The sequence below is a fragment of the Parambassis ranga genome, chromosome 16, assembly GCF_900634625.1.
Source record: "Parambassis ranga chromosome 16, fParRan2.1, whole genome shotgun sequence".
NCBI classification, from domain to species: domain Eukaryota; kingdom Metazoa; phylum Chordata; class Actinopteri; family Ambassidae; genus Parambassis; species Parambassis ranga.
The window spans coordinates 8,215,294-8,230,776 of record NC_041036.1 but is presented as its reverse complement, the minus strand read 5'-3'; the positions used below and the strand labels follow the sequence as shown (position 1 = coordinate 8,230,776).

General features: G+C 40.7%; 1 protein-coding gene across 1 annotated transcript in view; it reads left to right on the top strand.

The window, feature by feature from the left end:
* The window catches only part of dnah5 (dynein, axonemal, heavy chain 5), a 68,144-nt gene that overhangs the window by 43,435 nt on the left and 9,226 nt on the right, over positions 1 to 15,483 (top strand). The window contains exons 66-80 of the mRNA XM_028424940.1: positions 1,568 to 1,771; positions 1,956 to 2,135; positions 4,295 to 4,432; positions 5,793 to 5,928; positions 6,067 to 6,248; positions 6,396 to 6,530; positions 6,891 to 7,046; positions 8,833 to 9,015; positions 10,341 to 10,445; positions 10,587 to 10,725; positions 10,865 to 10,979; positions 11,688 to 11,878; positions 12,730 to 12,851; positions 14,194 to 14,343; positions 15,131 to 15,376. Coding sequence (XP_028280741.1) covers positions 1,568 to 1,771; positions 1,956 to 2,135; positions 4,295 to 4,432; positions 5,793 to 5,928; positions 6,067 to 6,248; positions 6,396 to 6,530; positions 6,891 to 7,046; positions 8,833 to 9,015; positions 10,341 to 10,445; positions 10,587 to 10,725; positions 10,865 to 10,979; positions 11,688 to 11,878; positions 12,730 to 12,851; positions 14,194 to 14,343; positions 15,131 to 15,376 — 2,382 coding nt within the window. The remainder of the gene's footprint in view (positions 1 to 1,567; positions 1,772 to 1,955; positions 2,136 to 4,294; positions 4,433 to 5,792; positions 5,929 to 6,066; positions 6,249 to 6,395; positions 6,531 to 6,890; positions 7,047 to 8,832; positions 9,016 to 10,340; positions 10,446 to 10,586; positions 10,726 to 10,864; positions 10,980 to 11,687; positions 11,879 to 12,729; positions 12,852 to 14,193; positions 14,344 to 15,130; positions 15,377 to 15,483) is intronic.

Below are 15,483 nucleotides of genomic sequence, written 5' to 3'. Positions count from 1 at the left end.
GTGCTCCGGAGAACCGCGGGTCCTCTGTCATACTCCTGTCGGCAGTACGCAGCTAGCGCAACGCTAAGCTATTTAAGCTAGCAACTCTCACTGGAGAAACATTCCTTCACAGGTGGAAATAAACAGTCCAAACTCTCGACACACAGGCGGAGTCGAGCAGAAACAGTCTGAGTGATGTTCGACCAAAAGAAAACACAGAAAAACACTTGAAATCCGAACAATATTACTCGCGCTCCTCTCCGACATCTCCTCTCTTCTCCTTCCGTCATCTCGTCCCCTCTTGCACGAGAGCTCGCCGCTCACGCGAGATTACAGGAAGTCACATCAACTCCAAGGTCAATAACAGATCGAAATACAACATTAAAATCCCTGTTTAAGTCCAATTTCCAATCACACTGAAACAATAAAATAATTTACTGAAATAATTCACCATTTTATCTTAACCCTATGAATTTAAATTATAAAATGAAACGTGATATTTGGAAAAATATAAACAAACTGATGGAAATTAGGCGATTACACTTGCATGTACATAACCACTGTCATGGATATCATTAAGCAACAAAGCTTAAAATTGCAGTCAGTGAATGGGCTCCCATTGGTGGTGTAATGAGGGGGGGGGGGGGGGGGGGGGGGGGGGGGTTTGGCATCAGTGGGGCTACCACAGCCTATTGGGACCTTTAACAGCCCAGGGCTCCATTAAGCTGCCTGCCTTTTATCTACTCCTTTTTCTTTTCTTTTTTTTTGCCATTAATCTACTGAAGCAACAGCATTGAGTTTTTCTAAGGGTAGACATTGCTCAGCTAAGCCTGTCAAATACACCATCACTGCCTGACCATGTGCCATTTTTCTCTATATCAATTCCTGTATGAGGGCTATTGGTTGTACGTATTGTGCAAGGTCATAAGATTGACACACTGCAGTTCAGGTTTTGTTGTCATTTGCCCAACCTCTTGCGTAAAATGTACTATTGTGCACAGTGGGTATCTTTATTTATTATATTGCTTTACAGCACAAACCTTTGTCATTAATGCACAATGGTGGCAATAACATGGACGTTAGTAGATGTACCGTATGACAATTCTGGGCAACAATAATATTAAAAAAACATCTAGCTGAGTGGACCCTGTTGAGATGTTTTAATAAGAAGGTGGAAACACATGATAGACCGCATTGTGTGCTGACAGAACCTCTAGTGGGTAATTCACACTAGACTTGGTCTTGAGTGGAAATGGAGCAGGAAGGAGAGAGCAGAAATTTGAAAAGTGCAAAAAGGATTGAGCAGACAGGGAATATGATGAAGCAGCCAAACAACTCTCACTGGGACATTTTCTTTACTCTTCTCCTGTCTCTCATCTTAATCAGTCCCTTGAGGTAATTCCATGTCAATCTTTATTTTCCTCTGTCTGGTTGTATTTTATTCTCATACTTCTTTTGCTTTTTTCTTTTCTAAAACTACAGATTTGTATATTGTCTCTTTATATAACATTGAACATTCCATTAGGACTAAAGGTCATCATTTAGTCCGAATTCTTTTCTTTCCCCTCTATTTCTTGTGCCCACACAGACAATCAAGCCATCCGACATCGCCACTGTACGGACCCTTGGCCGACCTCCTCACCTCATCATGCGAATCATGGACTGCGTGCTGCTGCTCTTCCAGAGGCGGGTCAACGCTGTGAAGATCGATCCGGAGAAAAACTGCAACACTCCTTCCTGGCAGGAGTCCCTAAAACTCATGACAGCTGGGAATTTCCTGGGCAGCCTGCAGGTGAATTTTCCAATATCATATTTTTATACATTTGAAACTAAAGTCAGGTGTAGTCTGTGCTTTAAAGTAATAAAGGAGTTACATGTATAGCTAATGTGTGTACAGACTGAAACAAGTCCCAGTTCTTTCCATTCAAATCAACCTACATCTCCTTGCTCTTCTTCTTTCTTTCTTTCTCTTGAAGCAATTCCCCAAAGACACCATTAATGAGGAGATGGTGGAGCTGCTGCAGCCATATTTTGAGATGTCTGACTACAACATTGAAACAGCCAAGAGAGTGTGTGGCAACGTGGCCGGCCTTGCATCCTGGACCAAAGCCATGGCCTCTTTCTTTTCTATTAACAAGGAGGTCCTGCCCTTGAAGGTAACAGTCAGTGTGGCAGATCTAACTCAGTTATTCCTTTGTAGCACAGTGCTGTGCGCAACAATAAGAATAAACTGGAAAATCACATCAAGTGAAACGCCATTCTTTTGTTGTGTAAACTCAAAGAAATTTAGAAATGTGTATGTTTTCATATCTGCTTGCTAAACTCCACATCACAAACATATCCACTGTGATACACTTATCATCATCGCCTCTACACAGTGGAGCTCAACACGCTCTCTGAGCAAAGTCCATGGCCTCCCACTCTGATGAATAAGAAACACAGTGGAAGAGGGTTGTTATTTTTCTGAAGAAAAGCCCCAGGCTACAGAACAAGCACAAACTGTCTCTGATATGAAAAGGATTTATTAATATTCTCTCATTTTTGGCAGCAACAATTTGCTGATGGTGTAGGTAATAGGAGTGCCCCCAACATTTCTGAAGGATTATGCTTTTATCCACAGATCATGTGGAAAAAAATGAAATAAAACTGGGTGCATCTCAGTCTCAGTCAAGTTTCTAGGGCCTGTAATTTAATCCTCTTATCCACACCCAAAAAAAAAGGATTTTCCCGGGCAGGCCAACAGTTTGGTTACAAAACTCATCACAGTCCAACACATAGACTCCTGAGTAGAACACTCATGAGACACTAATTACTTGATCCTGCAGAGGCCAGGAAAGAAATACCTTTCAAGCATTCTGTAGTGGATTGTGGTTGCTTTGATGGTGCTGAGGATGAAGACAAATATATATATATATATATATATATATATATATGCTTAAATAAAGGCCTTGATAGAGCTTGAAGGTTCCCTAGACATTGGAGCAGGACCTCAGCAGGATTTAATGACATGGTGTCCTAGAAATGCTCTCAAGGAGAAACAGCTAGTATCTGAGAATACCCATTACTCTCAGCGCTGTAATAAGAGGTTTAGTCAGTGTGTGTGTTATGAATTCCAAGCAAACTCTCACACTCAGCAGGAATGGGTGCCATAACTTAATTAATAAGGAGCAGCAACAGCACACACACCCACAGAGTACTGGAATCATGTTAGCTATGTTCCATGCTCACTTAACCTAGCGATTGATTTCAAGTAAAGAAAAACAAAGGTTTTCAGGTTGTCTTGAAAGTGTTTATGTGTCTTATTTCAGAATTTTGGTTATAATTTTTCATGCACACCTAACATCTCTTTCACATCTGTGCTCTTCTTTTTAACCCAATATCCTAAGATTTTGTATTTTTTTATGTTGCACCTTCATGTCTCTCGCTTCACCCATCTGCCCCTCTCACTGCTTTCCTCCTTGCTCTCATGTATTCTTTTAACACAAACAAACAAAAACATTTGGTTTTTCTCGTACTCTCTGTAACCTCCATGAGAATCCTCTGCCTGCCTGCTTTGATCTTGACCTTTTCCTTAAGAGTACAACACAACCTTGCAAATTGATTTTCCGGTTTCCAGCTCAGTGGTGCCTTCCCTCTAAACTGTCCAGACAGACCGCCAGACACACAGTTGGACAGACAGACAAGCAGAGCGACAAGTGGGGATAGTCCTTTCAGATGTCAATTAATATTAAATGAAAGCACCAGATTTCCGTGAACAAACTCAGATGGGCACACACACATATTTTTCTCTAAATCTTTGACTCTAAATGCCTTGCAATGCTTTCCCCACTGTTCTAGTCTAAAAAGAGGAAGGGTCCTCTGCCATCTTCAGACATTTTCTTCCTCTCTTAGCCTTCCAGTCACCCCTCAGTCACTGTTTACTTCCAGTTTCTCTCACTTCACATTTAAAAACCTTTATTCTTTTTTTCCCCAGTTTGACTCATGAATCTCCAAGTTTTCTTCTGACATGTTTTTCTCAAATGTGAAGCATCGATACCTACACCTTTTCACCTCCATGCCTGCTTACTTTATGCTATCTGTCATGCCATGCTGTCACATTTATCTAAACATATTTAACCAGTTGTGTTCCTCACTCGATCCCACCATCTCTTTCTCTCCTCTCCTGTCAAATCCTTTCTGTCGTCAGCTTTTCTGCTCTTTCATTTCTTTCTCTTTCTTAGCTCCCCGGGGAACTGACCATAACCTCTGCAGGTTTTTCATGTGCAATAAGAGCATCACATCTCTCTCTCTCTCTCTCTCTCTTTTTCTCTTTCAGGCTAACTTGGCAGTGCAGCAGAATCGTCTGGCCATAGCTAATGTGGACCTTCAGAAGGCTCAGGCTGAGCTGGATGCCAAGCAGGCAGAGCTGGATGTGGTGCAGGGGGAGTATGAGAAGGCCATGATGGAGAAGCAGGTTAACAGCTTTGCAAACATCCTCTTAAACACAACTATAAAACAGCTTCTATTTGGAAAATGTATTTAGTCTACCCAAGCAAATTTAAAAAACATGGGATAATGTCTACACCTAAATATAGCACTATAGGGCTATAGTCCATTCCCGAAAATCATACCGTGATATAATGTGCAATTAGAATTTAACAACGCTTGAGTAACTTTTAATAGCACATTACGGTGAACTGTTGATCCTTGATACAATCGAGTAATCCCATTTCCTTCCTAATTCTCCTGTCAGGCTGTGCTATAGATTTAAATGATACAGATGCCTTTGTGCTGAGTTGGTTTTCAGAGCAGCGCTGTTCTTTCACAGCAGCACGGTGCTATCATGCAGTATGTATGATGTATAAACTCAGGTCCACGCTCATCGAATCATTCAACCCTGACTCCAGCACAGCTCTGTTCAGGGTTCTAGTTCAGCTTGTTAAAGGTTGAGCATCGTTGATGATGTTTTTCTTAACATCTCTATATAAAAAAAAATAATTTCCTATGCTTCTGTTGTCATGACAACAGGTACCACCTGATGCTATTTATGACCAGGATAAGCTTCATAAAAGTTTATGTTAGATACATACTGTATTTGTTCTTGATAACTAATAATAACATTATTAAAATTGTTAATGAGTTCATAAAAAATATATTGTGCTATTTCCTGCTTTCTAAATGCAGCCTGAAGAGATGAAAGGAAACTGAAAATGACTCCAATTTTGTTTAAATTACTGTAACTAACACCAGAGACACACTATTAATTATGTGTGCAGGTTTGAGAGTTGTGTGTGTGTGTGTGTGTTTTTTTTTTTATCACTAGGACTCTATATGTTCTATTATAAATCACAGCTTGTAAAAGGAACAGTATGTGGATCTATAGACTCTGTGATTAAGAAATCCGGACAGCGCAGGTTGACTCTTAAAATTTTGTGATTAAGATGTGGAGTTAGCAGAGGCTGCCAGCAACAGTGAAGGTCTCAGTGCAAAGGCGGTTTGAGGGCTATTGACTTTGATATGCTTCTTAATTAAAGAAGTGTAAATAGGCCTCATTGCTATTAGAAAGCCAGCCTCATTATTGCTTGTGAGGAGTCGCTAAAGAGATTATTGTGATACATGGCTTGAAGATGCTGTTGACCTTTTGCTATATTTTAAGCAGGGAAAGCTGAAATTCAGATTGGATAGAAAGTGGGAGCAGACAGGAGCCCAGAGTCATTACAAGGATATCCCAGCATGCATTAGTTGAGAGGCAGATAGTAGGACAGTTGATGGGCAGATGAGGCCTAACAGTCACATCAACCTACTGAGCTGTTTGTTGTCCCATCTCCCATCAGACACTGCTGGAGGATGCTGAGCGCTGCAGACACAAGATGCAGACAGCGTCCAGTCTCATCAGCGGTCTTGCCGGTGAGAAGGAGAGATGGACAGAACAGAGCAAAGAGTTTGCTGCTCAAACCAAACGCCTCGTGGGTGAGTTTCGAAACACTACTTCCCAAAGGACTATAGTATCAGACAGATGTCTGTCATGAATAAATGTTTTGTTTTTGTTTGTTGTGCTGCTGTGTGCACACACACAAAAAACACACCCCCTTTGTCGTCCTGTTCCAGGTGACGTTCTTTTGGCCACGGCATTCCTCTCTTACTCTGGCCCCTTCAATCAGGAGTTTCGAAATCTCCTGATGAATGACTGGCAGCGAGAGTTGAAACAGCGTTTCATCCCTTTTGGCAACAACCTCAATCTGACTGAGCTTCTAATTGATGCGCCCACTGTTAGTGAGTGGAATTTACAGGTTCGTGATCAAATATTTGCCAATGCCTTCATCTTCTTTCCTTCCTCCTCCTCCTCCTCCTCCTCTACTTCATCTGCAACACTTACTTGCTCCATCTTTAATTAAACTTCAGAATCATGCTTTAGTTGTCATTTTTTCTATTGACAGGGGCTCCCTAATGATGACCTGTCCATTCACAATGGCATCATTGTCACCAAAGCTGCCCGCTTTCCCCTACTTATTGACCCCCAGACACAAGGAAAAATCTGGATCAAGAACAAAGAAGCCAGGAATGAGCTGCAGGTCTGAAAATGCACCTTCCCCAGCAGTGGGTTTTAACCCTTTGTACAAATGACATCATTAAATTAACTGTATTTTTATAGCCTGTTCTAAATATGGTTCAGTTTAAAATGTGATTTATTTTTAGCATGATTGGTCACAATTCCCAGGCCTTCGTGGTTGTGGAGGAACAAGGGAGAAGTGAAACAAGCTTCTTTCATTTGACACAGTCATATGTTCTATGCTTTCTGTATAAATGGGTCATTTGCTCACACATTTAGAATCAGCCATGTCTTTGCTACTGCTGATGAGAGGATGTGACTGAGTTCCTGTTTAGATCATATTGTTGTTTTAACATACTCCTGCTCCCTTTTCTGACTAAAGATCACCTCACTCAACCATAAGTACTTCAAGAACCACCTTGAAGACAGTTTGTCTCTTGGTCGCCCCTTTTTGATTGAAGACGTAGGGGAGGAGTTGGACCCCGCTCTGGACAACATCCTGGAGAAAAACTTCATTAAAACTGGCTCCACTTACAAGGTAAAATGTCTGAAATAATCCAACCTAGTTAGAGGAGTGCGAAATGGGCAGGTGTGTTTTGAGTACAGGTGGGAGGACATGATGCCAGGTCCTCCTGACCATGCCAGCTGTCACACCTGTACTGACACAGGTTGATTAACTCAGACAGTGGAAAAACAAGCTCGCTGGCTCACACTGCACAACATGGACTGGCTGGAGGAGGAGTGGAGTCTTCCAGCAATGCCAGCTGGAGCGCCTGGCTTAAATCATATTAATTGTTTTGGGATGTGCTTGGTGCTAGAGAAAATGTTTTATTTTGTGCGCACTGAGTGACTGGGTGTCTTCCTGTTTGTCTGGGTCTGTGTCACAACTTTGACCAAGAACAAGCCTGGTTCTATTGACGTGGTTCTGATTAGTATGGAAGATTACATCTGATATGGACAGAAGGTCCAGAAAAACATCAAAATCAAATAAATACAACTAGTTTTAGATGGCAAGATGTCAAGAATAGCAGTTTGTTTTTATACTACTTCAACTGTGTGTGTTGTATTTTAGCAGCAAACCGTGAAATGGGAAAAACATATCTAGGTAATATTAGTCAGGTAATTTAATTATTACTCAAAGTAATTGCAAATAAAATCAGACATGGTGTTCCTGCATTCAATATCACACTTGAAACAATTTCTACCGTGGCAAGTCTAATAAATGCCTTCATTAACAGCTCAGGCTCAGACTACATGTATTTCTATTACAAAGTGAGCAGTAAAGCCTGGATCACAGTTTTCTCCTGTCATTTCTATGTAAATAGAAAAAAAAGATGGTTGCCGTCCTAATTTTATTTAGTGAACTGACATATTTTTAATTTAAAAGATTGCAGGTGAGGATTTGAGTGATTTGCCAGACAAAATGACAGACCTGAATCAAGCTGTTGAAGTGGCTATTACAGAAAATATAGAACGGTTCATGACAAGGAAGTACTCCAAAATGGTTTCTCTGCCAGCAAATTGGTTTGAACTTTTGAAAAACCATTTTTATTGCACACAAGAAAGTCTCTTTTTTTATGTGTCACTAGTTGACTTAGCAATAATTTCCACAAATCACAACTGAGAGGTCAGTGGAAATGCATTCTATTGTTGAACTTTTCCCATCCAGTCATTATTGCACTATACAGTACATCACAACACAGATTTTCCTTATATATTTATTTTGGTATTTTAAGCCGCTTGCAGGCATTTCTCTGCCTCTCATTATCGCCCCTCTTTTTTTTTACTGGCTCTGGATGATGTTGGATATTCAGTGGGCTGACATTGCAGCTGCTTCCCCCTGTCTCACACATGCATATACTGCAGGCACACATGCGCACACACCCTATGGTGATTGCAAGCAAGTGTGTGTTACACAGCCAACACTTTTAAGCAGAAGTGTCTTGACTGCCTAATGAGAGTTGTGTGTGTGTGTGTGTGTTTATGTGTGTGTGCTCTTTTGCATCGCTCTCTCTCTCTCTCTCCCTGAAAATCTTTAATTTCTATTAATATCCTGGTGTGAGGAAGAAGTGAAGGTGTCTGCAGTCAACAGCTCCAGGGACAAACCAGCAGATGGATAATTAGAAGTTATACTGCCATGAGTAATTAAATGATGATCAGAGCAAACACGAGCACACATCCATGCGCAAGTACACACAGGAAATGTATGTTTATTCACTGGCTCCGTGATACATAAATGTGAATCTTAGTATGGCCTGTGGTATTTTCCTTCTGCTGTATCTGAAAATCACAGCTTTCATGGCCACCCCATCTTTATTTTGCAGGTAAAAGTTGGCGACAAAGAAGTGGATGTGATGAAGGGCTTCAGGTTGTACATGACCACCAAGCTTCCTAACCCGGCTTACACTCCTGAAATCAGTGCTCGTACCTCCATCATTGACTTCACTGTTACCATGAGAGGACTGGAGGACCAGCTGCTGGGCAGAGTCATCCTCACTGAAAAACGGGTATGATGGCAGGTCACTGTATTAGCTGCAGTGTTTTCACAGAAATGAACCTTTACATCAAAGCAAAATGGTCACACTTTGCTGTCAGCTCTAATTAAATCTCTCATTGCATTAAACCGGAGTTTTAAATCTGGTGTCTGTGGTGAGCCCCCTGTGGTGATGTATTCATATTAACTAGTAATAGCTGGTTTTCCAGGGCTGCAGTGATGGTGATGACAACAAAGGTGTGGCAGACAACAGTTGCTTTAAACAAAGCTATAATATACTAATTGATGTAACTACATTCATGAAAAGAAGCTACCACTGACTTTTTATAGATCCCTGTAATTCTTTGAAAAGCTCTTGGAGACAATTGAAGGTTTCCAACAGCTCTCCTCACTGTGTATCTCATTTTCTCTCAAACACCAGCTGTCTGACAATATAACTCATATGTTATTATTACCCACTGAATATGGGACATGGCAATCATTAAGCCCTTAGACACAGACAGTGTGACGAAACAACCAGTCACCCAGAAAAGACACACACACACACACACATCAGGGATTCGAGTCATTCATACTGAGGAATAGAATGGCACATTATAAATGCACCAGCGCAGGGGATTCATTGATTGTTGCTCTGAAAAGACTGGTCATACTGCAGAGAAGCAATTTTCTCTCTAGAAATGGTTGATCATGATGTGGAAGATTTATGCCAGATGAGAAGAGTAGCTTGTTATCTGCGTGCTAAATATGGATTTAATCATAATGGGAGCTGACTCCACAGCTACAAAAAAACCTGCTTCTTGTCTTTGCAGCTCATGCAGCTTTCATGAGCCCAACATCATCATTCAGTCATTCGCTTTGACTTTGTGTCGAACACACGTCTGCTCTTGTAAGCTATTAAAATAAGACATTGGCAGTAATACAAGGAATATGTATAGAGTCATGAGAGGTAGATCCTTTTTTCCACAAGTCACAGATATTCAGCACACCGTTTAACACAGGCTTGCATTTCCCATGTGCTTGACTGACATTTATTATGTATGTCTCTGTGCTGTTTCATCATCCCAGTATGGTGGAGTTTAAGGCACTTTGAAAAATCATTTGTCCGCCGAAAATGAAAAGCATTTATCCTCAAGACAGCTTTAAACATTTTGTCAGGAAAACTCTTACAAGTGCTTTACTTCCATCTTACTCACTCTAAGCCCAAAATGTCAGACTCTCCAGGTAGCAAAACCTTTTCATTCCAAGGACCCCATGGCCTTTCCCTGAGCTGTGTCCTGCAGCTTTCTAACCTATTTATGCATTTGTGTGTTATCTGCCACCATCCTATGACACCAGGAACTGGAGAAGGAGAGGACCGACCTCTTAGAAGACGTGACATCTAACAAGAGAAAGATGAAGGAACTAGAGGACAACCTTCTCTACCGACTGACCAGCACACAGGCAAGGAACTGCATCTCCTACTGTGATAGAAGGAGATAAGCGACAGACTGCTACATAACTGCTCACATAAATGAGATCCGACAATGAAAGATTCAATGAAAAACATATGTAATGTATACTCATGTGTTTGTGTTTTTGTAGGGTTCACTGGTGGATGACGAGAGTCTGATTCTCGTTCTAAGCAGCACAAAGCGCACAGCTGAAGAGGTCGCTCAGAAGCTACAGATCGCTGCGGAGACCGAGGTCCAGATCAATACTGCCAGGGAGGAGTACAGACCAGGTAGTGTAGGTCATACAGCTGGCTCAGTCAGGATATGCACAGGATTTGAGTTTTCATTTACAGTGTGTCTGAGTGTAATTCACGATAAAACATAGATGTATAAGACAGTGTGGCTTCTTTGTGTCGTACGTGTTTGCAGTGGCCACCAGAGGCAGCATCCTGTACTTCCTGATCACAGAGATGAGCATGGTGAACGTCATGTATCAGACCTCTCTCAGACAGTTCCTGGGACTTTTTGACCTTTCTCTGGCAAGGTGAGAATCCTTTGGCATTTATCATTTTCCGCCCCTTTTTATAAAACCGGCTTTGCCCTTTAAAGGAGCAGTTCACCTAAAAATGAAGGATTTTGCCAGCTTCCCATTCTATTCACTGGAAAATTTTAAATATATTTTTAAAGCCAGACAGCTTCTATGTCTTCTCTAAAACCTGCTTTATTCTCTGTCTTCATCTATTTATGCAAGAGGAGAATCTTATTATGCTTTTGTAATGCACTAAGCTGCTGGAATTATAAAAGAAGACTGTCTTTGTTGCAGGCATTATTTTGTTGTTTTATGTTGTTTACAGTACGTGTCTGTTGTGATAATTTTGGGCTTTCAGGGTTATGTGGAAAAAAGAGACACCTGTACCGGATCTCAGCAGCACATGTAGAGCATATCTGAGATAATAAGGCAAATAGGGATTTCATTAATATCTTCTAAATCCAATCAGTGGATGGTTGTTCCTCCTGGAGCATCATGACAGATTAGTATCACCCTTTAGTATATATTATGTGTGATTCATCCACACACAAGAATTTAAATTCTTGGATAGCTACTGTGAGAGATTGGCCTGGTATTGGTATTTAGGGAAGGATTTGAATGAACATATATCTTCTATTCTGGACTGTTCTCTGATTATAATATTTTATGTAACCTGTTAAAGCTTGAATTACATTGAAGTGTTCCAATGTTCTGCCTAAACAGGTCCTCCAAGAGCCCTATCACCAGCAAACGGATCTCCAACATTATAGAGTTCATGACCTTTGAGGTGTATAAGTATGCATCGCGGGGCCTGTATGAGGAGCACAAGTTTCTCTTCACCTTGCTGTTGACGCTGAAAATCGACATGCAGAGCAGCAGGGTCAGACATGAGGAGTTTCTAACACTCATTAAAGGTAAGAGGGAAATGTGAAGGTGTTATTTGCACATGCAATGTTGTCCTTCCATGGTCAAATGGTTTAGGAGTGTGCAGATGTGCAAAAAATATAATGTTTTTGCATCCATGTTGATCCTTGATTTTTTCCATAAGCATAATTATTTATTCTAAATGGGATTTACTGTCAGCTACGTGAATTAAACTTGCTGTTATGCGGATTATGCAACTCTCTGTGTGCCCTAAAGAATAGAGCTTGTGTCAGCAATAATACATAGAAAGGTAGTTTTACAGAAATACAATATTTTTATGTAACAATCTGATATTGCTTTGTTGTGTCAGTACCTAAAATACAGCACATTTGTTTTGATTTGACCTTGCAACCAAAGCCTATGACAGCAGTCATATATCAACACAAGAGAAGCAGGCTGTCAAGACTAAAATTTGCCATCTATTTCATGTTTGCTGTATTTATTATTTAGCTTTCCTTTAAAGCTCATCACCGTGTTTACACACATTTTCAATATACTGGTACTGTAACATGCGCTGAATCAGATGGAGGGCTCCTCACTGCAGGGATAAATGCCAAAACCAGAACAGACACAGTCTGCTGCATGCATGCAGCTTCACCATCTGTCAGCTCTGACCCGCTTAACACGGAATCACAGTCCTCACGACTTTCATGTATATATATATATATATATATATATATATGTATATATATATATATATATATATATATATATATATATATATATATATATATATATATATATATATATATATATATTGAAGCTATGCATTTTTTGCAGAATACAATGTGTTTGTGTTGACATGCTGGTGTGTATTTCCTTTGTGTCTGCGTCATGTAAGGAGGTGCATCCCTGGACCTGAAGGCTTGCCCCCAAAAACCAGCTAAATGGATCTTGGACATGACCTGGCTCAACCTTGTAGAGCTCAGCAAACTGTGGCAGTTCTCTGATATACTGGATCAGGTACAACACACTCACATACACAGAAACACAAACACACATAGATCCTTCAATGTAGACATGCATTGACAGGTATATGATACCTTTCTTTAGCCAACAGTCAATTTACCCACAAGGCATTACTATCTATTAAGCCTGCAGACAGCAGCACTCATCTGTTAGACACACACTCACGCACACACACAGATACAGCAGTGGTCTCTGGTTGCTTATTAAATATTTTTCACAGCTCTTTTTTGCTCTAGTAAGCATGTCAATATCAGTCTCATCATTGCTCAGTTCATCTCCTTTATACACAAACACACGAATCCATCACAATGGACTGTCACTCATGTACAAACACACACACATCGCCTTGCATGTGACTGACAGCTGGGTGGCCCCCATGGAGGGAAAACTCAGCGCTCTGTGAAATGAGCTTAGTTTGGAGAAACTTCTAATCAATTACTTTTAGTTGTGTATACACAGACATGCAATGTGTGTGTGTGTGTGTGTGTGTGTGCATGTACAGATACAAGTATTTCTGTGTGATTAACCAGGGTATGTGGATTAACATTTGGAACAAGGTGAGGCTGGGTTGTGGTGTTCAGGGTCAGGACTGTGACACAGTAGCCTCTATCAACAACCACTGTTAATGCAAGATGTTATAAAACCCCTTAAAACCTTAAGTGGACCCACTCAGGGACTAATCAACAAGTAAAGACAAGTAGTAGTAGAGTTTTGAATTAATTTAACAACAGAAGAGGGCTCTTTACCTTCCACGTTAAATACTTATTAAAGACACTCTCTGTTTTAAGACGAACAATGTGTTCAGGCTTTTAAATTGGGATTTAAGATATATTATCAATTAAAATATTGAGAAAATGTCATAGCCAAAGATGCAGGATATTACATTGATATATATATAGTGTAAACACCCCCCGCTTTCCTGTGTGCATGTAAACACAGTGATTAGCCAGTTATCGCAGCTCTCTGGCATATGTTGTGCTACCATGCAGTGGTGCTGCTTCATTTTTCTCAGTCTGTTTCAAAGAAAGGAAGATAGGACAAAAATAGTAATAATCAGCATTTAATCATGTTGTGCAGGTACAGAAAGGCACATGCTTGCCATGGTCTTTGAGCATATTAAGACAATTTGGACAATTTGTCTGTTGTGTATCCAGGAGAGTAGAGTGAATACATTTTGGCATTTAACAGAAGGAACATTTAATCCTTGTTTTTCCCCCCTCATTGTCCTCACAATGTACTCAGTACTGAGGCTAACATTAGTAATGAAAGGTTTGCTCATTTGTTTTGTTTGAATCTGTATATTCCTGTATCAGACCTGTTTGTATATTTTTTCCAGATAAGTCGTAACGAGAAGCAGTGGAAGTCCTGGTTTGATAAGGAGGCCCCGGAGGAGGAAGTGATCCCGAACTCCTACGACCAGGGCCTCGATTGTTTCAGGCGCCTGCTCCTCATACGCTGCTGGTGTCCCGACAGAACCATCGCACAGGTTGAAACATCCTGAGACATCACACACATATTTATCATTGATTGATACTTGATATATACTCATTCCCTAGTGGCATCATTATATGCATATTTATCACACTGTGTTTATAGTCATGTATAATAATATATTAATCAGAGACACCGAATCAGTGCTGTTACTTATCTTACTACATCTTGCTGCTAATGGTCATTTACTCAAGAAGAATTTTGTATTTGTAGCAGATTGCTCTATTGGTATTTGTACTGAAGTAAAGATGTGGGCATCTTATTCCCAGGTTAAATCCAGGAATGAGATGTCTGTTGACTTAAAGAGTAAAGCTGCATTAACGAGACTGTGTCCAGAAAACAAGAGTGTCTAACAGCCACTTAAACTACCATAATATCTCCCTTGGTCAAAGCTCTCCTTGAAGTAAAAGCGGCACAGCTTTCCCTCTGAAGCTTACAGGGCCTGAATATCTACAATGGCTAATGGACGTTCACTTTATACTGATGGGTAGTTTTTCGGTCCACTGCAGACTAAGCCTGGAGTAGAATTTATTCTGCTACACTCACAGTCCAGCAGTTGTCCTTGCCTGACCCCAGTCTTTCCTGTTGGCTGAAAAGAGTAAACGAGTAAAGAGTTCCTTTGAACTACTCCCTTAGCCTTCCAGAAAGTAAAATTATTCCAATATTTACTTGGCCTGCAATGCTGAGCATGTCCTCCCCCTCGAGTTTTGGCATTTTGCATTATGGTGCAGTAAAAAAACACATCTAACTTTGTCCCATATTTTTCCCCCTTTCTCCTCTAGGCCCGTAAATACATAATGGATGCAATGGGGGAGAAGTACACTGAAGGGGTGATTCTGGACTTGGAGAAGATGTGGGAGGAATCTGACCCACGGACACCTCTCATCTGTTTCCTTTCGATGGGTTCAGATCCAACTGACTCCATTATCGCCCTAGGGAAGAAGCTGAAGATTGAGACCCGATATGTCTCCATGGGGCAAGGACAAGAAGTCCATGCTCGCAAGCTTCTGCAGCAGACCATGGCTAATGTGAGTCAGTAGTGTGAAGTTACTGATATTTGTATCGTTTGTGTGACTTGATCTCGGATCTTGACCTTTGTGGTACTTGTTATATTGATATTGCTGCTATCCTTGTC